The sequence below is a fragment of the Lathamus discolor genome, chromosome 3, assembly GCF_037157495.1.
Source record: "Lathamus discolor isolate bLatDis1 chromosome 3, bLatDis1.hap1, whole genome shotgun sequence".
NCBI lineage: Eukaryota > Metazoa > Chordata > Aves > Psittaciformes > Psittacidae > Lathamus > Lathamus discolor.
In genome coordinates, this window is record NC_088886.1 from 21,651,820 (window position 1) to 21,678,961 (window position 27,142).

The 27,142-nt window shown below is 49.9% G+C and overlaps 1 protein-coding gene across 1 annotated transcript in view; it reads left to right on the forward strand.

Annotated features, from left to right (window-relative positions):
• Nucleotides 1–18,381, forward strand: part of LMX1A (LIM homeobox transcription factor 1 alpha) — a 42,987-nt gene extending 24,606 nt beyond the window's left edge. The window contains exons 4-9 of the mRNA XM_065672604.1: nucleotides 12,549–12,781; nucleotides 17,118–17,287; nucleotides 17,432–17,509; nucleotides 17,618–17,687; nucleotides 17,822–17,992; nucleotides 18,221–18,381. Of these exons, the coding sequence (XP_065528676.1) occupies nucleotides 12,549–12,781; nucleotides 17,118–17,287; nucleotides 17,432–17,509; nucleotides 17,618–17,687; nucleotides 17,822–17,992; nucleotides 18,221–18,381 (883 nt within the window). The remainder of the gene's footprint in view (nucleotides 1–12,548; nucleotides 12,782–17,117; nucleotides 17,288–17,431; nucleotides 17,510–17,617; nucleotides 17,688–17,821; nucleotides 17,993–18,220) is intronic.
• The last annotated feature ends 8,761 nt before the right edge of the window (nucleotides 18,382–27,142 follow it).

Below are 27,142 nucleotides of genomic sequence, written 5' to 3' on the forward strand. Positions count from 1 at the left end.
GCCTTTGCCTTGGGCTGTGACTTTTGACACAGGCAGGACACATTTAACAGTGTGCTCTGAACGCTTTGCCAGTGGTGATCTGGTGGACTGTGAGCTGTGGGGCTCTGTCACAGCTCCTGCTGGAGTGATACCAGAGGTGGCATCGCCATCCCAGCTTGTGCTGGGGACCCCCATCCTGGGGACAGAAGAAGGCCACCAAAGGCTGGCACTGCTTTCTGTGTGTAGGGTGAAGGATCCCCACTGTGTCTCACACTGCTGTGCAATTCAGTGATCTCATTTGTTCTTTTATAAGTTATTTAGACTGCGTCAGAGCATAACGCAGCAAGTTTTTAATGCAGACTGATTTTTCCACCAAGATGTCTTTCCTTTCTCCTTGTGGCAGTGAGGATTTTAACAAAACTTCCCAAGGAAACCACAACAAAACTCCAGAGCAATGAAATAAGTGTTAAAATGTGAAAAGTGTGACGTGGTGCTTGAGTTGGATGTGCCCCTTGTTTGGTGAAGGCAGCTCAGAGAAGTCCAGCACTGCACAGGCAAAGCCTAAAGACATTAGAAAAATAACTGTATTGGGTTTTAATTTTGTTTAAAGGGTGTGATTTTGCAAGAAGGTCTCATTGTGGTCCTTTGCTCTGTGGCCAAGCACCCAACTGTGTACTTCTTTTTTATCACGGTCTAGTCCACCCTTAAAAAAAGGCATCTGCCAGCTATTCCAGACAGCAAATGTTGCTGCGGCAGGCAGGAGAATCATGCGCATGCTGCTGCCCAGAGCTGCTTCTTTATCACACACCAGGCAAAAGAGCAGAGCTAGAAGGGACTCCCCGAACCTGCGTAGTGGGAAGGGGGTGTCTTTCTTACCCACCCGTGCCCCAGTGAGTTGGTGCATTTGGTGTGTCAGTGAAAGAGTTGAGACTTTTGCTGGGGATGGGTGGCTTTGGGCTTGATGGATCTAATGTTCTACCTGTTATTCTGTTGGTGCCATTTGTGGTCTCCCTCGGTTGCAGTCATTAGGTTCCAGAGTGAAGGATAGGCATGGGGTAATTTACACTTGTCTCGGGTGTGAGGGGACATCCCAGATATAACTTAACACCCTTCAAAGATTTTGTGTTCTGGCTGGATGGATTAACAACATTATTTTTCTGTTGTCTTCCAGAGGGTCCTACCGTCGGTTTGCAGAGCCCTGCCCCAACATTGCTGCTCTGTGGTAGGCTCCTGTCCCTCCATCTACTAGTTCACGCTTTGGGCCTGAGAGAGCCTTCTCCCAGCTAAAGGTGTTGAGCTGTCTTCTGCGAGGGGTTCACAGCTAATTGGTACAATCAATATTTGTTTTGCAAATGCAATTGGAGGGAAAGAGAGATTGAGAGCGCCAGAAATTCAATTGACCTGTAAAAGCAGATACTGTGTAAAGGGAATCCTTCCCCTGCCAAGCAAATATTTAGAAAGGAGAAGCAATAAAATGAATAAGCAACAAAGTAATATCCTGCCTCGACAGCCACCGGAGGCTGCTGGGAAGGGCTGCTGCCCCCAGCGCTGCGATAACCCTGAGCAGACGAGCAGCAGCAACCTGTTTCCAAGGGAAGCCTGTTTGCTCTTAGTGTCGAATCTGTTGAAGGCTCATCCTGGTGCCTTGGCAGCACTGGGACCTGTCTCAGGTAGCCTGGCAAAGTGAGCACCAGCCCTACGCACCTGTACCAGGACAGTAGTATGAGCCCAGGAGTGGCGCAGGAACAAGGCCATCCTTGCCCCACCTTGTTCCACCTTGTAGCCCTTCAGTACCCAACTGAGTTGAACCAGAGAACTACGAACTTTGGGCTCATGTCTGAATTGAAAAAAATCTGTGGAAAACAGGTTTTTCAGAAAAAAAAACCATATAATGTATACACACATGAGTGTGTGTGTGTAAAATAGAGCAAATAGAAGGAAGAGATATGATTTTATGGGAAAACTTTGAACGAGCTCTGGCACTAAACACCTTTAGGCCAGTTTGGAGTTTTCTGAGCATCCGTCCCCCATAATGGATACTGACACCTCTAACTGATGTCAGGATCTGAGACTGCCTCTTGTTTACTGGCATCAGTTAAAGCCTTTTTTGGGGGTGTTCATGGCTGCTGAAGCCACCTTGAAATGCAGTTATTACACAAATAAATATAATGCTGAATTTTCAAGAGGGTGTTGGCTAAAAATGCAGGCTTCCCTCCCAAACTTCCCCAGGCTGAAGAAGAGAAAGCTCTAGCGAAGCAAGTGAATTTTTAACACTTGATAACCAAATTTTCCTCAGGTTTTATCCCTATTTAGCTTATCCCTTATTTATACCTACCCTACTCCTCTAGGATGCTCAATACCCCTGGGGAGCAGATGCCCAGCCCCACAAAGACAGAGCAGCTCTGCTTCTCCATGTCATTTGGGAGCAGGTTGCTTGTTGGGATCATGGTCAGTGAGCTGCCTGTGCTAGCTGCTCATTGCCAGGTTCCTCTGCTGATGCTTCCCTGGACCACCGATGGTGTGAGTACCCCCCTCTCACCCTTATCTGTTACCGCAGCCTTGTTTCGGATGCCGCTTTGATGAGGGTGCAGAATGCATACCAAGCATTTGCTTCTCCCGAAACCCCAGCCTGAGAGCACGTGTTACCAGAGAGATGCAACATGAGCTCAGCAGAGGTGGGGGGAGAAAAAAAAGGTGGCTTAAGTTTAACATCTTTTTAGATGAATATTTCCATTCATTCCAGAGCATATTCCTCTGGCATTTCCAGCGTGCTTGTTTAGCTGAGTAGTTAACAAACTTCATCGAAACACATGTTATAGTGCTCTCTAGTGCACGGAGCTATGAATGAAGGATGCCTCTTTTGAGATATCTGGATGTGCAGCACAGCTTTTGCTCCGGAGCAGCCTTTTAACCACAACAGCTGCTTCCCATTGTGGAAATGCTATTGAGAAAAAAAAATCTACAACATCCCAACAACTTGACAACACACACAGACAATATTTATGCAAAACCCTGTGTGACGGTGAACTGGGACACATGGAAATAAAAGATAAGGCAAGAAATAACCCAGCCACGAGACCGATATCTCCTCACTGGCAGTGCCCTGTGTGCTCCCACAGATCTGTGCTTGCTGAGCCGGTCCGAAGCAGCTGGTCTCTATGTCGGGCTTAGTTTACTCTGTTTAGCTTTCATACAGCTGAGCAATTTTTATAGCTGCCAGAGCACCAGGAAGCTCGACAGGATATTGGCTGCCTCCTAATGAGAGTTTGCCACATTGGCACGTCAGCACGAATGTCCCGTGAATTTTAAATGCCTGGGAAATGCTGGCTCCTGTGGCCCTGTCCCTGGATGCTCAGAGAACCACTGGGGGAAACACAGGTTTTCTGTTTAATAAAGGAAAACACAAGCCTTAATTGTAGCCTAGGAGATGTGAGAGCAGTCAGGAGCCCCACTGCTGAGGCACGGCTGCACCCAGGGTACGTGCCCTTGTAAGTGATGCTTTCAGAAAGCCAGGGGAGCCCTGGGCACTCAGGAATTTGGGTGGTCCTAAGGGTTCGGTCCTGTGGGACCAGGCTAGGGGTGGGCTTGGTCCCCCGGATTTGCCTGATCCCTTTTTAAACCTGTTGGTACAAGGTGGAAGTGGATTTATGGCACCATGGGGGAGCCAGGGCTGGAAGGGGCAAGAGGTCCCCATCCCTTCTTCTGCATAGAACAGGGCTGGCTTGAGTGTTGGATTAGGTTGCTCAGGGCTGGCTATACTTGAGGAAGGATATGTCTACACTTGATCTGAATGGTCTTTCTTTTCCTTTTGTTTTTGTTTTTTTGGGGGAGTATTTTTTGTTATTTTTTGGGTTTGTTTTGGTTTTGGTTTGGGTTTTTTTTGTAACCCTCTGAGTGCCAAATGGAAAGCTTTTGTTTTTTTGTTTCTATATTCATTGTCCATCACAGGAGGTTTACAAAAAATTCATAAGCAAATATAATGACTTGCAAGAAGGGGTACCTTAAGCTGGAAGAGAATGAAAGTAGCTCCTTCCACCCAAGTGATACAGCACATCGAAAAACCAGTGGGTGTGTAAAATCCCCAAGGGGGCAGGAGAAAAAGCCTGCAGGATATTTATCCAGGATATCCATTTCTTGGAAAGCAAAAATGAGGTTTCAAGATCATCACATTTTTATCTGCAAAATGAATGCCATAAACAGCATTTCCTTCTCTCCTAGTTATTCCTGCCCTCCTTTACAAAGCCAGCCAAATCGGGGTGGTGGCGGCGATGGCACATCCTCTTGCTCCTGGTGACTTTGCTTTTCCATCATTTGCCTCTCCATTAATCTCAGTACAAACAAAGGCTCTGAAGAGACAAGCTGAAAAGCTCCTGGGGGTACGTTTAAATCAGTCCTTTCTAATAATGTCTGTCGACCTCTCTATGGAAGCACTGCTCCCCAAGGAAAGGACACGGAGCCGCGGCAGCGTGCTGAAATATGGTGGGGTGTAATTAATTCTGACCTCTGGCTCCCGCTCACTCACTCTCAATATTAAATTTGACTAGTGATATTGTGTTTTTTCAATTATCCTTGTTTTCTTGGGGGCATGGAGGGGGAAGGGGTCACTGCTCGAAATTCAGCTTTGTGGGAGATGTACTGGCTGGGATGCAGAATTGCTGTGCCATGGGCTGGGTGGGATTGATCCTTGGATTGTCTCCGTTCAGATGGTGTTTGCGCTTGGACAAAGTGTTGTGGACAACAGTGTTGTGTGCACCTCTCCCCCTCCTACCTGTATCCCTCTTGCCTCCAAAACCAGATCTGAGATGGGCCCAGCTCCCTGCATTATGCTACGTGTTGTTACGGGGAGGGAGGGGGAGGGAAGGAGAGGGGCACAAAAAGAAGCAGCCTTTAGGGAAATGGAGTAAAATCAGCATTTTGGTCTTGTTCTAATGGCCTTGCCCAGGAAGTCAGTAAAGGATTTTTATCAGGCTCTCCAAGGGCCTGGAGGGAACCCATAGCTCTCAGCTCCTGTAGGACCTTGCTGGTGAAAGTCTTAATAGTATATCCTTCATCAGAAATGGAGCAACTTAAAGCAGCCTTAGAAGCCATGCACTTGTTTGACCTTTTTTTTTTTTTGGCGTAGAGAAGGCTTGGGGGTTGCTAGTGTATTTTGGCAGCAGCTGTTTGCTGGGAAGGCTTCGTTTGTCTGTTTATTTAACCCTTTCATTTTAGTGGTGCCCCTGCGTGTCACAGTGTGGTCTCTGCAGGGTTGGGGGGGGTGTTCAGTGACCACTTTTGACCTCATCCAGGAGGCAGGGTTGAAGGTGCCCTTTCCTGTGAAGGCTCAGATGGTTCATGTGTAGCAGAGGGAAGGTTAAACAGTCCAGTGCCAACCCCCTCTCCTCTGCTGCACCCCTTTCCTCTTTGCCACCATGTTCCCTGTATGTCCGCTGTCCCCAGCGTGTCCCTTGTCACTGGCATCCTCTGCCACAGCATCAGGCTCCAGGAGGGGATGTAGGACCATCTTAGGTGCTCTCATCAAGGCAAGAGTTCATTTAGGGTTTCTTCTGCAGGGTTCCCATGCATAGATCGCCCAGTTTATCCCTGAGTTTAACACCTCAAAAGCCTCTGGGGTCCCTGGACGGGGCTGTCCCCCTGCCTCCACACCCCAGCCATCACTGACGGCAGTTCTGCCTTTGAAAGCAAACTGTGCTTGTTGGCATCTGCCACTGTGATGGGTTCTCCGAGGCTGGGATGTGTGCAGGGCTGGGGTGTATGGCAGAACATGATGCTGGATGGGGTAGGACCATCGGCTTTGGGCCCTGAGAGAGCTGTGTTAGGCGAAGAAAGGTTAAAAGCAGGACCCAGGCTTCACCTCCCTTCCTTGCTTTCACTGGTCTCCCAGAGAATACAGCCACCAGCCAGCTGCTCAGGGGTGGATTTGCAAGAGGCCAAGGATACTTTGGACTCCCCATTCCTGGCTGCCAGCAGCGGCTAAACTGGACCCCAGGAAGAACTTACTCACGAGGGCCGTGAAGGCGAGCTCGCATCAGCCTAAGGGATGAAATAAGCCCATTTCAGCCTGGTTGCTATGTCCCCTTGAAGTGTCGGAAGATGCATTCAAGCAGCAGGAATGAGAAGGGCTTGAGCTGGGGGGGGAGGGAGGAGAAGGGAAATTAAAAAAGAAAAAAAAAAAGGAAAACATCACTTGCTGCAAAGTGAGTGAATTCCCCAATAAACCCGAATCTGCTGAGAATACATTTTACAAACACGCAGCGAAGTTGGCCGCTATTGTTTGGGCGTTTGTTAAGCATTAACTAAAGAATGCCATGGTCCAGCCTGCTCGGTGTGAAACCTAATTCTCCCCCTTTCTGGAGCCATGGCATGGAGTGCTCAATTTTTTTCTCTCTGTAGGACTGCAGCCTTCTGGTACTCCAGCCAAAAAACACTCATATTTTAGCAAGCTTAGCCCCAGCCCCGTTGCCAGGCAGTAAAGCGAACACTTGTCCGCCTCAGGGTAGAGGGGGAGGGAGCCGGGAGACGGAGAAGGGTCAGAAGAACAGTCCCAGGGAAAACATCCCTCCTTCATGGCACCAGAGAGCTCTCTGAGGGCTTGGGATGCACAGGGAGGGCTGCTGGGGGTGCTTTCCTGCGTCAGCCTGAGAGTCTGGAGACCTGGCGTGGATTTGGAAGCTCCTGGGCTCGCTGGTGCTGGGTTGCCCTCAATCTCTTTTCCTTAACCCCAGGACATGCCAGCCTGCTCTCTGCAGCACAGAGGTGGTCTGAGCCCTTTCCTAGTTCCTCTCATGGCCTCAGCACCCTTCCCGGGAGCTGAACATCCACGTTGTCCCCAGTGCCTATGGCCGGAGTCTGCGTTTGCAGGCACCACACATAGGGGGTGAATCCCTCTCCCTTCCTTCTTGGCCACAGTCCCTCTGCCTCATCCTTTTGCCCCAGAAGGGCTGGAGGGAAGGACAAAGTGATGTGAGCCCAGCAGCAGCAGGACAGCAAATCTTTCCCAAGCCATGCGTGCAGGGTTGACAACAACTGGCATTTTTCCACTGCCAGCCCTTGGCGGACCTGGTGCTGCCCTCCCCCTTTCTGATGAGTGACAGTGAGTGAGAAGATGACCCAGTGCCAAGACAACTCAATCCGACATCCATACACACGGAGCCCTGCGGCTTACTGCCGGTGCCTGCCTCCAGCCTCCTCCCGCACCTCTCGTGCCATGCATGTCCATTGGCTCGTCCTCATGCCAAGGTCATGGCTTTGCTCTCCAGAGAGACATTGACTAGAGATGTCTGTGAGCATGGCCTGGCTGGAGCTCTTTACACCTTGGATGGGTTGGTTGACGTCTTCTCACACTCCTCCTGGGCCGTGCTGAGAGCAAGAGATGAGTTAGACAGGTCCCTGCACCAAGGTGCTGGAAAACCCAGCATCCCTGTGGATGCATCTGCTGTGGGCAGTCCTGGCAGGGAGATGAGCAGGGCAGCTGCTTCACAGGGACTGGTACCAACGGCGCCTGCTCCAGCCCTCAGCCAGGAGCTTGTGTGGTCACTTGGGGCACCCTCTCAGCACATCCCTGGGCCAGGCTGGTGCAGGCAGGCAGGAAATTATTCCTGTGCCTAGCCGAGCTGCCTTGCCTTACCCGCTGCCTGAGCCAAGCCTCTGCGCAGCGTTTGAGGTTTGTCCATCACTATTTAATATCGGCATCCCTGACCCACTGCCCCCTTCCCGGGGAGGCTCCAAAGGGCTGTGTTTGTATGCGACACACGCAGACAGACAGCAGACGGGAAGCGCCCGTCAATCACAGCCCCTTTCAGCCTGTCAGCTCAAAATAAAGGGAGAAAGAGGGGGTAGTGACTCTGATGAGAAACTGGGGCTGCCCGCACACCTCCCCCTCCATGGGTGTCAGAGGGGACATGGGATGAGCTGTCCCAGAGGCGGCTTCAGACACGTGTAGAAATTTCTAGGTTTCAGTGATGCTGTGTGGATGGGAAACCCGAAAGGAGGGGTCTGGGATGGCTTTCTTGAGGAAGAGGGATTGCGTGGAGAAGTGAGACTTTGTCCCAGAGAAAAGGGGGACATCTGTAGGGCTGGCTAGTTTGTTTGGGAACCTTCCAGCAGAAATGTTGCATTTCTGGAAATGGCAAAATATTTTGTTTCAAAATCTTCTTGAACACCCCTCCACACACCCCCCCTCCCCCCTTCTGTTTCAAAACTGTGGATTTTAATTTCAAAAGGGACCTAAATACAAAATAATAGTAATAATAATGCAGATTAATCAGTATAGAAACAGGAATGTTTGTAAGATCAGAAGCAAAAGGTTGTCTGTTGCGAAAAAAATTGCTTGCATCACCATGTTTTTGTCCCAGTTTCTGCTAGGTTGAGTGGGTTTGTTTTGATTTACAGATTGTCACTGTCTGTGCTTCAATGAGACTTTTACTGAGCTGCCCATGGCAGGCCGGGTTTCTACCGAGCATCACAGTGCTGAGCGGGTCACCCTGTCCAGTGTCCTGCACTGTGCCTGCCAGCTTCCTACGTGGTTAAACAAACCCAAAGGCTGCTAGCCAAGCCTCATGTAGCTTTTGAACCTCAGGCTATGGAAGGAAAAATTGTCTTCTGCCATCCCTATGATGGCAGGAATGAAAGCACTTCTATTGAAATCTAAGGGTAGGTAATTTTTTCTTGGTTTAAAACCTGTTGAAGTCCCAACCCTTCTCTTCAGTGCAGCCTCCTATAAAGAAATGTCATCTCAAAGTCCCCTTTGCAGCTGAAGGGAGGCACAAAGAGGGAGAGAGGGGACAAAGTATCTCATGTGTTCTTCAAGGAGGGAGCTGGGCACAGAGCTGAAGATCACAGAGGTGGAGGAAAACATCTCTGGATCCAGGCTGGTGTGCCTTGATCAGGCAAAAATGTTAAATCAATTGCTAGATCTGGTGCTGGAAGAAAACTTCCTTTCCGCCCCATCTCTGGCTGACCAGGGGTGGTTCAGTTGGGTTACCTGTGCAGGAGTTGTCTGTGCTAGAGTTATCCTATGTGAGGTTGCCCCTATTATGGGGTTGTTCTCAAGTGGGATTATCCATGCATGAGGTTACCCATGCATGGGGTTATCTATGGGGGGATGTTAACCATGCATGCTCTTCCTCCCCAGTCCCTGTATAAGAGCTGATACTGTCCAGGGCTGTTCCAGGACTGTAGAGATCTGGGATGCCCTTTGCACTCTCCCCATTACTACCTGTGGTAGGTTGAAGTTTTTATGCTGTGACCTTTTACTGCCTAGGATCTTGGTTTATTATGGGTTTATAAGGCGCTCTTTATGGTTTCATACTGTGAAAGAGGTTTTATGGGGATTTCTCTGCATCTCACATTGCCCAGGGATGGGGGAGTCCTGCACTGGACAGTGAAAGACGACTGGTCCGTCTGGCATCTCTCAGTGGGAGCTGCTGGGAACTCAGCAGTTTGGAAAGAAAGTAATTTATTCAGCAACTTAAGTACGGCTCTAAGTGTGTAATATTAGGCAGCCATTTACCTAAATCTCACACCTTCCTGCTTTGCAACATGCTTTGGGCTTAGAAACATCCATCGCTTGGTTGGTGCTGCTGGGCTTAATTGGCAAAAGTTTATGGTTCTTTAATCAGTGTCCTGGAAATAGAGATTTTGGACACATTCACTTGTGAAGATTGGATAGCAGTAATGTAATAGCTTATCAATATTTTATTACTGAGCAGGTAAAGCTTCATTTCAACAGGGCGAGAATGTGTTACCAGATCAATCAAATCACCTCCACTTTGACATGAGAGACAATTACAGAAATATTAGTGCAAGCCTGTGTTTCTCAGAGCTGGGACAAGAAGAAAATAACCCTTCAGAAGGGATGATTTAGAAGGAATATACATCCCTTTCCTAGCGGGGCAGTCACTGGGGTCTTGGAAATACATACGTCTTAGAGACAGAGAGTTGTATGGAAACCTGGGAAATTAAAACTGAGTGTACAAAAATAAAAGCTACTAACAGCATTACACAGAATTATAAACTCCCTAACCTCCACCTTTTATTTGACGATTTTCCACTTTCTGTAGTGACACTGGTGTTTTATAAAAACTTCGTAACACCTCTTTCCTACTTCTTGGGGGATGCTACAATTTACGAGTTTGCCAGGATTTGGCTATCATGGCAAGAGTGATGCACCCTATTCTCATGCTCGCCCCCACCATTTTGGGAAAACTGGGGAGGGAGTGTGCATAGCCCACATGCTGGCATGAAGTGTCCATGAGAAACCCCAAGGCAAGAGGGAGCCAACACCACATAAAGTGGGGTACATTTGGATACCCCATTCCCAGCCCTTCAAACCCTCAGCACCCTCGAAGCTGGCAGGCACCACTGGCAGGTGGCAGTGTGCCTTGTCACCCTGGCAGAGGTGTGCATGTCTGGCAGGCAGCTGTTTGCCTCTGGAGCTGGGTGCTCACCAGCTGCAGCACTGAGCACTGGGAGGTGACACTCTGTGGCTGACCCTGCCCTCAGCACGGGGAGGCCGGCATTATCTTCTGCTCCTGCACATAACTGCGCTCCTTGTACCGTGGAGCACACTGCTCTGCCCAGGGTCACTGGCTCCGCACAGGCAAGAGAGGGGCATAGATGCAGCCAGTTGCTGCTGACTCTCCCAGGCTTGCTGCCTGCAAGGCAGAACCTGCCTGTCCCCCTCTGGCAGTTCGCACAGCGGGCCGCCTTCTTTATCAGCTGTTGGGCAACTGAAGTGATGAAAGGAAAAAGTGAGATGAAACCTGGCTGGGATTTCGTAGGAGCAGAGGCTGTGCATGGGCTGCGGCAAGGTGCGTGCACCTTTGCTGCTGGGGATCTTCTGTTGTGTAGCATCTCTGGTGTTACGGGAGGCTTTGCTTTGGGAGGTACCTCTGGAACACAAAGACACGCACATGCCTTGTTCTGCCCCTTGTCTCCTTGTTTTATGGGCTATCGAGCTCACCACAAAAACTTTTTAAAATGATCTCCATTTTCTGATGGTTTTGCTGTGAGGGTTTTGCTTACGTCTGGTCCTCTCCCTGTTGGGATGGGGCTGACTCGGTGCTTTTCATGTCCTATGAGGGTTTTGTTGGGTTTTTGTTTTTGTTGGATTTTTTGGGTTTTTTTTCGGTTTTGTAACTGCCAAAAAAAGCAAAAGGATTGAAAACCCAGTGGTGGGTGCAGGGCTGCCCTTCCCCTCCCAGCCAGTCATCCCAGCACCGCAGCCCCCCAGCACCTCAGGTTTTCCCTGGGAATAACACGTGGGATGGGACCACAGAGGTGGGAGCTATCTGGGGTCAGAGGAAGGCTGGATGCATCGCTCCCCATGCAGGTCCCTAGGGCATCCCCAGGCTGGGACATGGGCGATGCTCGGAGATAACCTTCACAGGATGTGTGCTGACTTCTGACTTCTCTTTCTGGGCCAAGGTCATCAAGACAGGGGAATAATAATGTCCAGTTCCCACAGATATTTAGGACAAGGCTGGGTAAACAGTGACTTTTTCTTTTCCTTATGGGGCCCAAGCCAAAAATACAGATATCTGGGGGTATCTTCAAACATCTCTACTGGGTGAAACATCCCACTCACTTAAAACATCCAGCCCAGGGATTAGCTCCAGGTGCCTCCAAATCCTCTCAAACCAGCAGTGATGTTGCTGCCTCCTCTCTGCTCACCTCAGTTTCCCCAGCTGTAAATCAATGATCATGCTACTGAACTTCTTGGTAAGGACATTTAAAGTTGGAGACAGAAAAACTCCGTTTCAAGCTACAGTGTTATTGCTGTCATTATTATTTTTGACTTTTAAGTATAAAGCCAGTGTGTTGAAACCTGGGAATTGTACAATTAGTGGTGCTTCACACACTGTCCCATCAATGTCAAGGAACAAGCTGAGATTTATCTTTTCCTTTTGACGCATTGAGTCTTCAGTCTGTCACCAGCCTTAACCCAAAACTTGCTGCCGTAGAGATTTTTATGATATATTGGGTGTTTGATATGTTTGCAAGCAGAAACAGGGCTGTTCCAGTGACCCAGGCCAGAAGGATGGGGTGGTTTGTGGGTGACTTACAGTACTGATGCTTTCTCCAGGTGCTTCTTGAAAGGCATGAATGAGCTTGCTGGCTCCATTGCCACCTCCATCATCTCCTTACATCTAGGTGTGATCTGGAGGCAGGTAAAAATGTAGGGTTGGCTTGATAAAACTCCTGTGTGTCCCATGTCTTGTGGTGGTGGGAGCTGGACTGTTGGGTTTGACACCTGTTTGATTTTCTACTGGAGTGTCCAGATGTTGACATCTTCGTCCTTTGACTGCGTTCATGGTAAGCACCTGGTAACAGATCAACCAAAAATGCTAAAGTAGACCCAAAGGCAGCAATCCCCATTGGCACAGGGCAAGATGCAGGGAGACAGTGTCATTGTGCCCAGCCCGTCAGTGCAATCAGAGCACCAACGGGGTGACGCAGTGATCCTGTGATGCCCATCTCCCTGCCCCGGGTCCCAAACGCTGCGCCGCCTGTGGGTGCAGCCGCGGTGCTGCCGGGCATCCCAGCGGCATCTCCTCTTGCTCCCGCAGGCTCTTCGCAGTGAAGTGTGCCGGCTGCCTGGAGGCCATCGCGCCCAGTGAGCTGGTGATGCGCGCCCAGAAGAGCGTCTACCATTTGCGCTGCTTCTGCTGCTGCGTCTGTGAGCGGCGCCTGCAGAAGGGCGACGAGTTTGTGCTGAAGGAAGGGCAGCTCCTCTGTAAGAGCGACTACGAGAAGGAGCGGGAGCTGCTGAGCTTGGTGAGCCCGGCTCTGTCGGATTCTGGTAAGGGGCCGCCCGTGCCCAGTGTCTCCCTGGCTGGTCCCGCTCTGAGGCCCCTGTGAGTGCAGTGTTGCTCATTAGAAGCAGGGTTTGGGCTCATTACCCTGAAACTCTTCCCCATGGTCCAAAGGGAAAAGCACATCGCATTCTCCACCCAGAGTCTCTCCCACCTCAGTAGCAAGAGCATGAGCGGGTACCTCAGGAGCGAAGGGGCTGCAGTGCTAGAGGATACTCTGGGGACCATCCCATCTCAATAGGCTCTTTCTGTAATGATTTGTGCTCCTGGCCTGGGGAGCAGCACCCCATCCTGAGGGGCATACATCCTCTCCAGGAGCAGGAGGGAGGGTCATGCTGGCCAAAGGTGACATCTCTCACCTCCTTGCCTTTGGAAACAGAGGAGCTGCCTCTGCTGAAACATACTGTAAACAAGAGTTTTCTTTCTGAAAAAAGTCATGGTCCCAAGCATCCCAATGACTGCCTTCTGTGTCCTTCCACTGTGCCTCACCGTCCCAGACAGCAGACCCAGTGTGGTGACGCTGCTGGGACACCAAAGAGCCAAGGGGGGCTGCAGGAGAGGTGGCACCTAGCTGGCACCTGTAGGTGGGCAGGGGACTGGCATCCTGCTCCAGCCAGGGTGTCACTGCCAGGTCAGGTTGCCCAGAGCATCAGATCAGCATTAAAATATGTATTCACAGTCAATGCAAATAAAATCTGAATGTTTCCCAGGAAGACAAATTTAGTAAGAAAGCCCAGCAATGGGTGCCAGGAGGGTGGAAATGATCTGCTAGCAGAAATCCTTGTGTTAACGCTGTCCCTGTGGAGCCCTGTTTCTTGAGAGGCTGCACAACCCCATGCTGTGCACCTGGGTCACTCTTAAAACCCATCACTGGGGGAAAATCTGCTTTGTGGAGAAAAAAATCAACTTTGAAATGCTGTGCTCTGGGAAGGGCTGACAGCATGCTGGGGGAAACCTGTTCTTTCCCTGCTAGAGCAAAGCTTTGGATTTAATAAAATAGAAATCAGTGTTACGAGCCTGCTTAGGAGCTGGTTAGGTTGTCAAGGTGTGAAGCAAGGCAGGCCACAGACATGGCAAAGCCAAGTGCTCACTGCAAGGCGCAGGCAATGCTGCAGCTTGGAGCAGGTGTTGGAGGGGACAGGGTGGTTTCAGTGGATATGGAGCAAAAATTGTGCGAAGCCCTTATTTCTCTTTAATATTGTGCTCCTCTGCAATCCCACTTGCTTGAAAGAAAAAAAATCTTCCTCCCAAATAACAGTGATGATATTTAAACAGTAAAGAGGGAGGCAATGGGAGGAGGTGGCTGAAGGCAGCCGCTGAGTGGTGGTCCAACACTGGAGTTGCTGAAGAGGCAGGAAAGTAGCAGGATGCAGCACGCTGGCGCTGCCTCTTGCCTTAGCCCTGGGAAAGTCCTTCATGAATTGAAGAATTATTATTTTTTCCTTCTGGGATATGCAGACTCTTTCAGTTAAAATAGGAACTGATGAGGAGACATCTTGCAGGAAAATAAGTGAATTGGCCACAGTGGTTTGGGTTTATTCCTAATAGGGGAAAAGGGCAGTTTGGGAAAGGTTGGGGAGCTTTTCCTCCCCAGCGACTCATTGGCCAGTGGTCCAGCCCCCTGCCAGGGGCTCTAGCCAAACTGAGAACAACTAGCAAAAACCTCCAGGGGAAATACTAATTTAGGTGGAAACTCCAGCTGAGACCCAGGGGATGCAAAGGGCCAATGTGGGAGTCAAAAGGGCACGGCAACCCCTTGGCTGGGTGGAAACCCAACCCAAAGCCCCAGCATCCCCTGGCAGCTACAGGCTGGGGGGTCCCAGCCCTTCCTGTCTCCCCACAGACCCCATAGCTTAGCCCCACTGTTGTTCCTGCCTGGTTTTAGTGGCCACCAGCAGCCTGTCTTGGGATGTTGTGTGGCTTTGGGGATGGTGGCTTAGTGGGGGCCAGCCCAAGTGCACATCCCGCATGGATTCCCACCATGAGGCGGCTTTGCCCCCTCCTGCTACGTCCCTCCTGGGGACCCCACCACCACGCCGGGGGATGCAGAGGGAGTGTCTCCACTCTGGCACTGGTCTCAGATGCCCTTCACCAGCAGTGTGCGATGCGCTTGTCCAGTGTCTCCCCTGTTTCCCCCTTGCTGCTTTGAAGACCCCCGGCCTCCCTCCCCCAGCCGGCGCGCACCAAAGGCCACTTTATGAGAAAGCACAGATAAAAAGCAAGCCATATGTTGTCTGTAATCTCCCAAACCCTCGCTTCAATTACCTCCTCCCCTGAGCCTCCGCCGCCCAGCCTAAGTAAACAAGCCCCTCTGAAAGAGGACCCCACTTTCCAATTAAAAGCGTCCTAACGTTTCTCCTCTCCCTAAATCCTCCCAAGTGAGGAATGTCCTGGCCCTGGCGGCGGGATGCGGGCTTGGCGGGTCGGACCAAGGGCATGCTGCACAATATCCATTGCCCCGGCCCCTTCCCAGGTGACGTCAGGGGCAGCCCCAGACACTCATTAATTTCTCCCCCCTCCTTGGTAGGGAAAGGCTTGAAAGGGAGAGTTAATTAAAAGTAATACCCTGCCAAATCCGGCTTCGCTTTTCCTTCTTTCCCTTTGACACTGGGAGGGATTTGCGGAGCAGGTGTTGTGTGGGGGCAGGGCTCTGGAGGGCTGCTCCAAGCGGGTTTTCCCCTTGGCATTGGTTTTGAGCATCATTTGCTTGATGGTGTCCATGAGCCTCTGGCTCTCCCCTGCTGGGCTCTGCCCCTTGCAAACTGGAGGGGACTGGGGCACTTGCCTCCCATTAGGATGTAAAGGGGTTCAGGCACTGAAATGTCTCCATTGGTTGACATTCCTCCTCCCAGTATTTGTAAAACTCTCTACCCTTCCATCAAAATTAAGCTCCTTCAGGTTTCAGGAAAGCAGGCAGCTCAGCAGAGCAGGCTGGCACTGAGGAGGCAGTGACAGCCACTGCTCAGCCCCATTAGCCATCAGGCTCTACACTCAGCATCTCTGGCACTGGGCTTCTCAGACCCACTGTGTTGCTATGTCCCTTGTTTTGGGACACAGAAGAAAACAGCAGTTTGCCTTTCCCATTGCCACTGCTGCCATGGGCACACTGTGGCTGTGCAGGGAGCTCACAGCAGCAGCAAGGCTTTGTCTCCTGGGGACCAGCACCTAGCTCCAGGCTGTTTGGGGATCACCAGTATGAAGATCTCCCCCTGTCCCAGCCTGCCCAGCCCTAGCCACAGGGAAGGTCTCTGTATCAGCTGATGAGCCCAGGAGAGAACCGAGCAGTGTGGAGGGAAGAGGTAACTGTTACCTTAGAGCATCCTTGCTCCTCCACTGGAATAACTGCCTCACCTTGCTCTGCAGAGCTGCTCCTGTCATTCCCCATTCCTAACTGGGCTGCCACTGGATTTATGCTTTTGTGATGTGTGTGATCCATGATTAGGTCTTGCCATGGGGTTCAGCCTGATCTGCCCTCCCCATGAATTACTATGAGCTAGGCTTACAACTCCCTGATGCATCCCCCTCTCCCAGAGGCATAACAGCCTTGGGACAGGATTTGAGTGAAGCACAGCCTTGTAGCCTGCATCTGTACCAAACCAGCACCTCAGTTCTGTTATCAGTTCCTGAATGGATGGTGGAGGAACTTTCTGGAAAAGGCTGTAAGTGAATAACAGCTCGTGAGTGGGAAGGACCTGTGTTGTCAGACTTGCATTTCAGCCGTGCCACAATGGCTGAGCATGTGACGCTGTCAACATGGTGGTGATGCAGAAAAGGAGGCGGGCTGGTAAGATGCTTTCCTGGAGCAGCTTCTGCCCAAAGGCATTTTAGCCATGCACGGTGGAGAGCAGCAGGGAGATACACACCAGTGCCTGGGAATGCAGTGGGGCAGCACATTGCAGCAAGTACCTGAGGGGTGAACCTTGAAGCAGCCTGAGCTTCTGGCTAGAGAGATTTAAAACTCCATGGAAAGGGGAAAATACAGGCCTGGTCACCAGCTGTAGAGCAGGCAGAGATTTGGGTCTGATGGAGGGAAAATCAGGTGTCCTAGGATTTCACATTGCAGCTGTTCAGACTGTTGGGGCAAAGAAGAACGTAAAAGCACATTGGCTGACTGAGCAGCCCCAAACTATGAGTCACAGCAGCTTTCACCCTCTCTGAGCTGCTGTGGGGAAGGCAGCCCCAAACCTCAGCTCCTCTCACACATTCACAGGAAGATTCCCACCAACACCAGTTTAAGTCCCCCAGATATTTTTGGACATGCTGGAAAATGTAGTGCATGATGTGTTGTCTGTAAAGGACCTGCTTCTTTTTTCCCCCTCTTAGGCAAAAGTGACGACGAGGACAGCATTTGCAAACTGGGCCAAACCTCAGGGAAGGGTGCTGAGGATGGGAAGGATCACAAGCGTCCCAAGCGGCCGCGGACAATCTTGACCACACAGCAGCGGAGGGCATTCAAGGCATCGTTTGAGGTCTCCTCCAAGCCCTGCAGGAAGGTAAGGGCCCATGCTCAGCTGCCTTCAGCCCCTGGGGATGTCCTGGATGCTGACCAAGGACTTGTCCTGGCTGCTCTGTTCCCTCCTAAAGCCTCCCTGAAAGGCAGAGTGGGCTGAGATGCTGCTGTCATTCCTTCCTCCAAGGTTCGGGAGACGCTGGCAGCAGAGACAGGGCTGAGTGTCCGTGTGGTGCAGGTCTGGTTCCAGAATCAGCGAGCAAAGGTGGGTACAAGGGGTAGGCCCCCACTAAGGCTGGTGCTGGGGCTCCCCTCCCTCCTGACTTTGGCCCGGGCATGACTTCACCCTGGTTTTCCCATTCTTCTCACCCAGATGAAGAAGCTTGCCAGGAGGCAGCAGCAGCAGCAGCAAGATCAGCAAAACACACAGCGCCTGAGCTCAGGTACCCCCTCACACCCAGTTCTCCTTGCATTCAGGATCTCCCTATTTCACAGCCCTCTCTGGGCTTCCCAAGGCAGCTGGGCCCCTCAAAAAGCAGCATCCCCACTGCGTTGGCAACTTGCTCTTATCTTCCAGCCCAGACCAATGGCAGTGGAAGCGCAGGGCTGGAAGGAATGCTGAACCACTACACCACTCTGCCCCCACCCCAGCAGCTGCTGGGCATGGAGCAAAGTGTCTACGGCTCCGACCCTTTCCGGCAAGGGCTTACCCCGCCACAGATGCCCGGAGACCACATGCACCCCTATGGTAAAGCTCTGGGGTTTGCCTCTTGCCTTCTGCCCTTCATGGAGATGCTGGGCTGTGGTGGGGGGCTGTGTGGTGGAGGCATGCAGGGGGATGCAGTGATGCTGGAAGATGGTGGTCCCCTCACCGCTAAATCCTTACACTGCAAAAGCTGGGTGTACCAGGCACTGTCACGGTGCTGGAGGAAAAAGCAGGCTCTGAAGCCCTTCTGCTTCTTCCCTGCTTCCCAAGGTGCTGAACCCCTCTTCCATGACTTGGATAGCGATGATACCTCACTGAGCAACCTGGGTGACTGCTTCCTCACCACGACTGATGCGGGGCCGCTCCAGGCACGAGTGGGGAATCCCATTGACCACCTCTACTCCATGCAGAACTCCTACTTCACCTCCTGAGCGTGACGTGGGCCCCAGCACACGGCAGCCACCACTGCTGCGCTGCTCCAGGAGGGGCTGCAGAGCCCCTGGGGTTGGGAGGGAGGGGAAAGTGACACTGCTGACATGCTGTCAAACAATATGTTGTAGCTTGGGATTCCCAAGGAGCGAGTTAAGTTATGGGTTGCATAGTTTCATGTTTCTCTTAGGAGCCTAGGATTAGGGACAGGAGTGGTTGTTGCAGCTGGCTGGTGGATTTTCAAATTTCAAACGGGGAACCAAATTTCTTGTTTCAGCAGGAGGAAAGGCAGGGGGAGGGGGATGCTCCTGTGGGAGCATCCCAGTGCCGTATTCCCTCCACACCGCCTTCAGTCTGAACAGCAGAAAGAGGAAACTGCTGATCTTCATGGGGAGAGCCTGCAGCATCAGCCAGGCTTTGAAATTTGAAAAGCTGACAATGCCTTGGAGAAACAAGGGGAAAATTTCACTTCAGGGTTTTCCCTCTGTTCCCTCTACCAGCTTGAGCGCTCACTGTTTAAACACAGGGACTTTTAAGATAGGTGTTCCCGTGTGAATATAGAAAGCTAGAAACCCCTAACATCACCCCCGTCCCTGAGGATGGGGCTGTGTGTGTGTATGTGTGTGTGAATGGGCACACACGTGTGTGTGTGTGCAGAGCTGTGTGGCTGTGGGTGATGTCCTACACAGCCACACCTGCCAGATTGTATCAACAAAGTTTATTTCTAAGTCTATCAGAAATTTACTGTACAGCAAAAGTAACTTTATTTTCAGCGTGAACCATATTTAAGGAAACACTCAATGCACTTAAGTTATAAGATGAAATAATTTACTTTTTATAAACGTTATGTTTAGGTTGCAAAAGCCCAGTGGCAGGGAAGGAACATCAGTTCATTTCAGGCGATAGGTTTGGATTTTGGGGTTGGTTATTTTTGGTGCTCTCGGGTTTCCCTACTGGTTTTGAGGTGCAATTGAAACCCAAAGCAGGGCTGGCTCCAAGTACCTGCTCCTCTGCCAACAGGTTGATGGGGACAGCATGGTGGCCAGGTCCCTATCTGGACATGTTCAGTGTGGGGTTAGTGCAAGATGGAAAACACTGCTGGACCTGGTGGACATCTGGGCCCATCACAGCTCAGCCATGCTTCTCTGTATCATCTCTCTCCTTCCCACAGCAGGACCCAGCCTGCCTCCGCCAGCAACCCCATCCTGTACCCTCAAATATGGGTGCTAGACCAGTGTGAACTGCTGTCATGGCTCTGGAAAACACTGCAGCCTGTATCACCACCCCTCAGGCAAAAGAGAAAGGAGGCATTTCCCTTCCTGTGTTCATCCCTGCCGAAGCCATGGGAACCTGGGGAAAGTTCTCCTTAGGGTCAAGCCTTCAGCTGACCCTCACCTCATCCCCACTCTCGTTTTCATGCGTTGTGTCCTTTTGTGCTGCTGTTCACAAACGATGTAAGCAACAACCTGTAAAGACATGCAAGTGACTGTGAGGCTCAAACACTGGCTCATCACCACCGTACGATCTGACACTGAATGTAGCGGGTTCCAGAGATGGCTGACCCAGCGGGAGATGCTGACACACTGTCAGAAATCGCGTACCAAGATGAAATTAAAAAGACAAAAAATCTCTGAAAAAAACCCAACAAAAAAACCCAAACAGCCTGGTCTTTCCTTGCATGGGGTATCCCCTTGACTCTGAGAGGGAAGGGTTTGAATCATCTCCACATTCAGCAAGGTGTTGGGTAGGGTATAGTGAGACCATGGGGGAAGCTTCTGCTCCTTGGGTTTCCTATATTAAATGTTCCCTGGTCTGGGAGTAAACTGGACCTTGTGGGTCCTCTGTGGCCAGTGAACAGATTGGTGGATCTGGAGGGTGACATCTATCCCTGGCTCCCTCCCAGGGTGGCAGTGAGGGGTTTGCTGGGAAGGCGTTTCTGCAGGCCAGGTTAGCCCATAAGAGCTCTCACCTGGTCTGTTACTCGGTGACCACCAACCCTCCATGGCGGGGCCATGGGCATCTCCATGTTAGGGCTACCTAAAAGGTATGGGTAGGTATTTTCCAATAGGAGCTTCTCTCATTCCGGGTCTCTGACATGAAGAGGTTCAACAAATATGTACTGATGACACCAAATTGGGGGTACGGATTCACAACTCATTGTCTGAGGTGTTCACAATAACATGCTCTCTTTCCTGCCCTTCATCAGTCACTGCTCTGCTGTTTCTGTGCTATAAAATGTTTCCCACGTCCAACCTGCAGAAAAAAAATATTCTCAAATGGTGTGACTCTCTAAAGAAAACTTGATTTTTATTTTGCAAGATGTAGTTTCCTAGGAACAGCCTGGATTTCTTGGGTTAGTTTGTGGGTTTGCTCTATTTCAGGGTAGAAGATCATGGCACCTGACCCTATAAATGGCAACTGCTGCAAAACCCCCAAGCAGCCCCAACCCAGCAGCGTCCAGTTTGTTCCAGACACCAAATCATGTCTTGAGATCAGGCTGCTGGATAGCCTGCCTGACCCAAACTGCTTGAAACTCCATTCTGGGTCATCCTGCAGCTATTTCCCCTCGCTCCCCAAAATCAAGACTTACTTTTAACCACTGCACAGGCTCTATTTTCTCTTAACAATAACTGTGATTACAGAACATCTCTGAGGCCTTATCTGGCCTCTGTTGCCTCAAACATGAGCTGAAAAAACACAGCAAGAAGACTGAAGAAATGCCTGACATGTAGGAGAAGGCTTTCCATGGAGAATTAAAAAAGCTGTATTTTGGTGCAAGGTCTTCTCTTCCTTTTTGTCTGTGCCAGTTTGCTCATTTGGGATGTAGTTAGTGAGTCATGAGGTGAAAGTGTTTCAGGAGGGAGGGCAAAACCTTATAAAAGGAGGATTCACAGGTTGCCTTGCTTTGGGAGGAGGTGGGAACATGTGCCCTAGGAAGCTGCCTGGCCTGATTTGTGATGATCTTGTGAAGGACAGCAGGGTAGATGCTTGTGTGTAAATTTTGCTGTGTTTCTAAAGCCCTTGCTCTTTCTAAGAGAAAATGATGTGTTGGAAAATTTCTTTCTAGAGACTGTAGCATTTGTGTGTACTTCACCCTTGCAAAGTACAAGGGTGATACCTGTTTTAAGTGCTAGTATTTTTTAATGTTAGCTAAGCATATTTTTTTTGACTGGTTGTCTCCAAACCCAATTTTTGGGCGGATGACATGGAAAGGCAAGATCCTGTATTTTATTTAAGTATTTTGGTGCGGGAGAGCTCCAAAGCAGCAGGGTAAAGGGCTGGACATGTTCTGTCATGGGCAGGTTGGGGAAATTATAGCTTGAGGTTTCTCTGTCACTAGGCTTGGTGGTCTTGGAGCAAGGCTGGCTGGTGCTAGTGGAGCAGAGGGAATTTGAGCTGGGGTGAGGCTGATAGTCACTGGTGGCTGGAGGTGGAGATGTGCTTTGCTTGTGGAAAGGGAGTTTTTCTAGGGGAGATGATGTGTGGTGTGGAGGAGCTGCTGTGAGCCATGAAGCCAGCATCAGTCTGATTTGTAGGATTCAGCTGCTGGCAATGCATTTGTTAGCACCACCCAGTCCTGCAATAGAAATATAGATGTTTTCATTAATGGCTATTAAAATTGTCTTAAAAATTTCCCTCAATCAGATGCTTCTTAAAACACATCTGAACTTGGGTTTTTTAAAAAACTTCTGAAGATAAAAGGCTTGTCTTTCCCACCCACAGCCATCTCCTATTTGGAAAATGTTCACCTACATCAGTCTGGTTTTCTATCAGCCTAACTATCAATTTACACTTACAAAATTACTTCCCAGAAAATAAACCCTCCATAAAACCCATGGCATATAGACAGGCTGCCTACTTTTAATATCTTGCAAAGAAGTACTGACATGCTATAATAACAGTACCTCGAGGTGTGTGTATGTATAAAGTTATTGTATACAGTATATAATTTGGGGAAGGATCAGTATTGTGGAAGGGAGCAGATCTTTGCCTAGTGAAGTCAGCAGAATTTGTGGTCTTAAACCTGTCTTCCTTCTGCAAGTTGACCTGTGTGCTTGAAACAGCCTAAACACAAGTCCAGCTTGCAATTGCGCAATGTGGTAGCAGATGTGGGTCCTCCTGTCATCTGGATTTCATATTCTGATGTGCCATATTTCAGGGTGTGGATGGATCCTGCCAAAGAAATACTGGCTGAGCCTTATCTTCTGCAGGTGATGGAGTCACTGCATGGCAGATGACTTCTTGTCACGCTGGGTGGGTTGTGAATTTGCTATGTTCAGGACAGGACCCTTGGGATGTACTGTCATGGTGCTGCTTTACCATGCTGTGCTCCATGTCTGAGCCCACTCTTGGCCTTTGGAGCAATTCCCTAGTGTGAGGTGTCCCTGCCCATGGCAGGGGGGTTGGAACTAGATGATCTTGAGGTCCTTTCCAACCCTAACTATTCTATGATTCTATGATTCTCTTCTTGTCAAAGCCAGGAAGAAAAGAGCAAGGTCTGACATGAAAGCAGGTTCTACCTTGCTCTCCAGTACAAGGACAATGCCAGGAAAGTGTTGGGAGCTGACCGTTGTGTCTCTAGTGGCTCAAAACAAAGCTTCTTCTGTTCAGGCACTGTTCAGTGGCCAAGAAAAGATCAAGCCAGAGATTACTTTTCGGTTGAGGACACTGATTAGATGATACAGATAGGCATCTAGCTCTGAGTGATATCATGTTAATTAACTTTCTCTTTGTGAATGCATGATACAGGAGCTTGTGGCAGATGCAGACTGGACTGAAACTCAACATGGTATTGGCCAATACTGGCTGGGTTTGAATCTGGAGATTTAAATCTTGATGGTATTTTCAGGTATTTGTGGAAGACTCGTAGTGCGTAGACATAGAAACTGGAGCAAGCAACCTTCCTGGAAGTGAGTGACCTTGGTAGCAGATGCTGTCTAGATGAAGGGTTGGATCCTTGCCTTGCTCAAAAAGTCCTGGCTCAGCATTTAAGTGAAGTTAGTGTAGCTGTGTTGGCTCCTGTCAGCTGTGATATGGGCATGAGGATACCTCAAACCGAGTAAAGAGCTTGGTGTAATGGGGATATTCATTTGTGAACCCCCGTGCACAGCCACTTCCCCAGCCCATTGGTGCACAGGGTGTATACAGGCTGGCAGGGTGGGGACTAATTTCTTGTCTAATGTGAGCACTTGTATATGAGAAGAACTTGCAGGAGAGTTTCTTGTGTACCTGCACCAGTGGGTCATCTTTCTGCACATGTGAGGTGAAGAGGGCGCAAATCCCAAGGAAGCCACAGGTAGGGTCTTTGCCTGGAACTGGACGTGGAGGGTGGCAAATGCTGTTTTTGTGGGGAATATGACAACGATTTGGTTGCTCCTGTTACCTTTCCAGGGTGAAATAATTTGCCAGATGCCTGATACCTACACTAGTGCTGTTCTGGTACAGTATGTCACCCATCATTAGAAAACACTTGTCCTATGACACATGATAAAGCTTAAACCACTGAGGATGAGTGCCTTTGCTTTGCAGTAGGTTGGTGAGCAGCATCCCAGGTTACACCAGCTGTCCAAATTTGACTTGCATTTCCTAAGTCTTTTCTTCCACTGCAAATCATCTGCATGGAACATTCATTAAAAACAAAAAACCCAAACAAAGCAAAAAAAAAAATCCTATACCTTTATAGAATGGTAAGGACTTGCAATGGAAAGGCAGGAAAAGGGTTAGAAGTTCTTCAGGTGTAAAAAGGTGAATAATGATTTCCTATCTTGTTGGAGATCAGGCCAAATTCTCGTCTCCATTCCTCTGAGTGGCAATGCGTTGGTCATGAAAAGGTTATCTTGTCAGTTGTAGGCCTTCTGAACACTGATGTGGAGGCTGACGCGCTTGTCTGATTGACGTGTATAAGTTCACAGGCTGGGGACAAGCGTATCCAACTGCAAACCATGTCAAAACACTCCAAGTGATCAAATACCGACAGCACTTTTGGTGAAGAACAGCAGATTCCCACTGCCTCGGGCCCTCTGAGCTGCTGCTTCAGAGGGGAGATCAGATTTCTCCTCTGATGACCCTGAGAACAGGGGGCTCATTCAGAGGGTTGCTTGGTGGGTTGAATTGTGGTCTTGGAGCAGACTAAGTCCGTGGCAGGAGGCAGGCAGACCCTGTGGCACAGAGACGGAGAGCTGGTGGTGAACCTCAGCAAGCATTGCCCTAGGGTTCCTTATCAGCTTGATGGCTTCAAGAGAGGTGGAGAGTCAATGACCCTTTCCTGACCAGTCTTATTTAGGGCTCTTAGAGAGCCCAGACAAGACTAGTGCTCTAGAGAGCTCAGCTTTGGTATCTCAGATCAACACTCTGGCTAGCACCCAGCAGCTCTGGCTCTCCCCTTGACTCTGTTCATTGAAGTACAAATGCAATAGTATCTGCCTTGGAGAGGAGAAGCTGGGAAGGGAGGTATCCATGGAGCCTTGGGCTTCTCTCTGCTTTCCTGAGAGCATCTGCGAGGAAAAAAGTCTGTACTCAACACAAGCTCAAAATGCTCTGGAAGCACAGAGAGCGAGAGCCCTGAGGCTGTGCATGAGAGTGAGGAGGAGATGGGAAACAGTGAGCAATTACCCATTTGCTGAATGAGGCAGGGACCGTATGGAAAATATAGCATGAGATCATGGAACTAGAGATGTAGCATAACACCTGTGCCTTGGGTGGCTGATTATGTTGTCCTGACAACCTTGCACTGGTGTCCCAGGCTTGCAGGGTTTGGCTTTGCAGCCGCGTGCATGTAGGTATTTGGAAAGTAACTGGAGAGCCCTTGGGGAGTTTGGGAAGAGGAGAGTGGTGAAACTCTTCCAAAAGGATTAGCTGGAGCATGCCAGAAGCTATAACTGACTGTTGGCTGCTCTATCTCCTCCTGGAGTAGGCGGAGAAGTGAGGAAGGAGTGGTGACATCCCAGCGCTGCCAGCAGATGACCTGGGGGCTGAGGGACATCAAGCCTCCTCCCATGGGGCAAAGAATGCCTTTGCAGGAGCTCTTCAACAAAGGCTGGGGTAGAAGAGCTGGAAACAGGGTGAGAGGCTCAGGCAGGACACAGTGGTTAAAGGACAGGAGCAAATGTGGCAGAGCAGGTCATCTGAAAAACGGGATGTTTGCTGCAGGCGGGATCAGGATGTTTGGGAAGATGAGGCGGTCACTTTTGGGTTAAGAGAAAAGGAACAGCTCCACTGTGGGTGATCAGGAGGCATGAGTGGCAGGGAAGGAGAATAGCATGGCTGTTGTTTGACCAGTGGCTTTTCCACATCAATCTGGGTTACCTGATAGTATGAGGTGGGGAAGGGACACTGAATCTGGAGAAAAATATCAGTGAGTCTTTGTTGAGGAGTTAGACCCGTGAGGATGCCCAAAGGCAGATGTTACTCTCAAAGGCGTTGCAATATGTTGGGCAGCAGTGGGGGGACCCATAGCCTATGTCATGCCCAGGAATAGTCATATAAACTGATCTGCTTGGCTTCTTTCCTGGTCTTTACAGTTCCCATTAATTAAAAGCTAATCACTTCTTTCAGAAAGACTTTAAGTGCAAGCAAGCTTATTCAAGATGATGAAATTGCTTCCTAATTGATTATTCCTGCAGTTTAACAGCTGCTTCCCTGACTTGCTTAGTTTTTCCTTTTCTCAAAATACAAATCTGCTGTTGATATGACCAGCTCACCTCCAGCCAGGAGCTCATGAGGAGCTAACAAATGTTTGCAGCAGTGCTGGCTTCTGTGAAGGGATTGACAGAAGTGCCTAGTGTATTAGCTAGGGCTGGAGCTGGTGGGGAAGAGCTTCCCCATGAAATATGAATATGCAGAGGAGAAGATGCATTTTCAATCTTCCCCATGATGGCCTTAAGGCTGTGATGTGCTGGGGGAGAAGGAAGAGTCGTTTCACCCCACTGCCCTGGGCCACCCAAGCTTAGGTGCTGCCTGACTGCGTGCACCCGGCCAGCCCCTCCCGATAGCATCGGGGTGAATACAGTGGGTGCTTTGTGGCTGGGGGGGATCTGGTTACCTGGGAGCAGCTCTGCTCCTGAGGAAGATGATGACAACATGCTGGGGGGAAGCAGGGCTTGGGAAAAAATTACAATGCCAGTTTGTGAATTACTCCAAGATTGTTTCAAGGTGCTTCCTAAGGAAGAAGTCAGTGGGCCCCCTGCAAGGCACAACGGCTTTGTAGCAGATTACCTCATCTGCATCTACCTGCTCTTGCTGTACTATACCTTGCTGTGATATCCTGAATGCTGTGCTGAGTTTGCTGTGCTATACCACAAGAGACATGTATTCCCTTTTTTAGATGCTATTACAGGTCTGCATTCCCAGCAAGGCTAGTGGTGGCTCTTCTTCCTTCCTCAGCAAATGTTTCCACCTTGCTTTTCTGCTCAGACAAGGCTTATACAGTTACCTGGCCTACACCTACCTCCTTGTGAAAATAATTTTGGGGGTGCTGTCAAATTCCTGCCAAGTTTCATAACTTAAAACATAGATTTCTGTGGGTTTTGCATAGAGAGGCTCTGAAGAGATCTATACATCTGTCCACTACTTCTCTTCCCCTCCATGCGGAGACCTCAGTGTGAGCCCTTACTGGATTTCAGGAATTGCATTGGTGAGCACTGTTATCTATGTCACACCTGCAGCTTAGGTGTGAGACCAGGGCTGTGGCTGCCCACCAGTGGGATGTACAAAGCCATGGAAGATCAGGCTTTCTGGAAACTGGGTTGCTACTGAGTCCTGGCT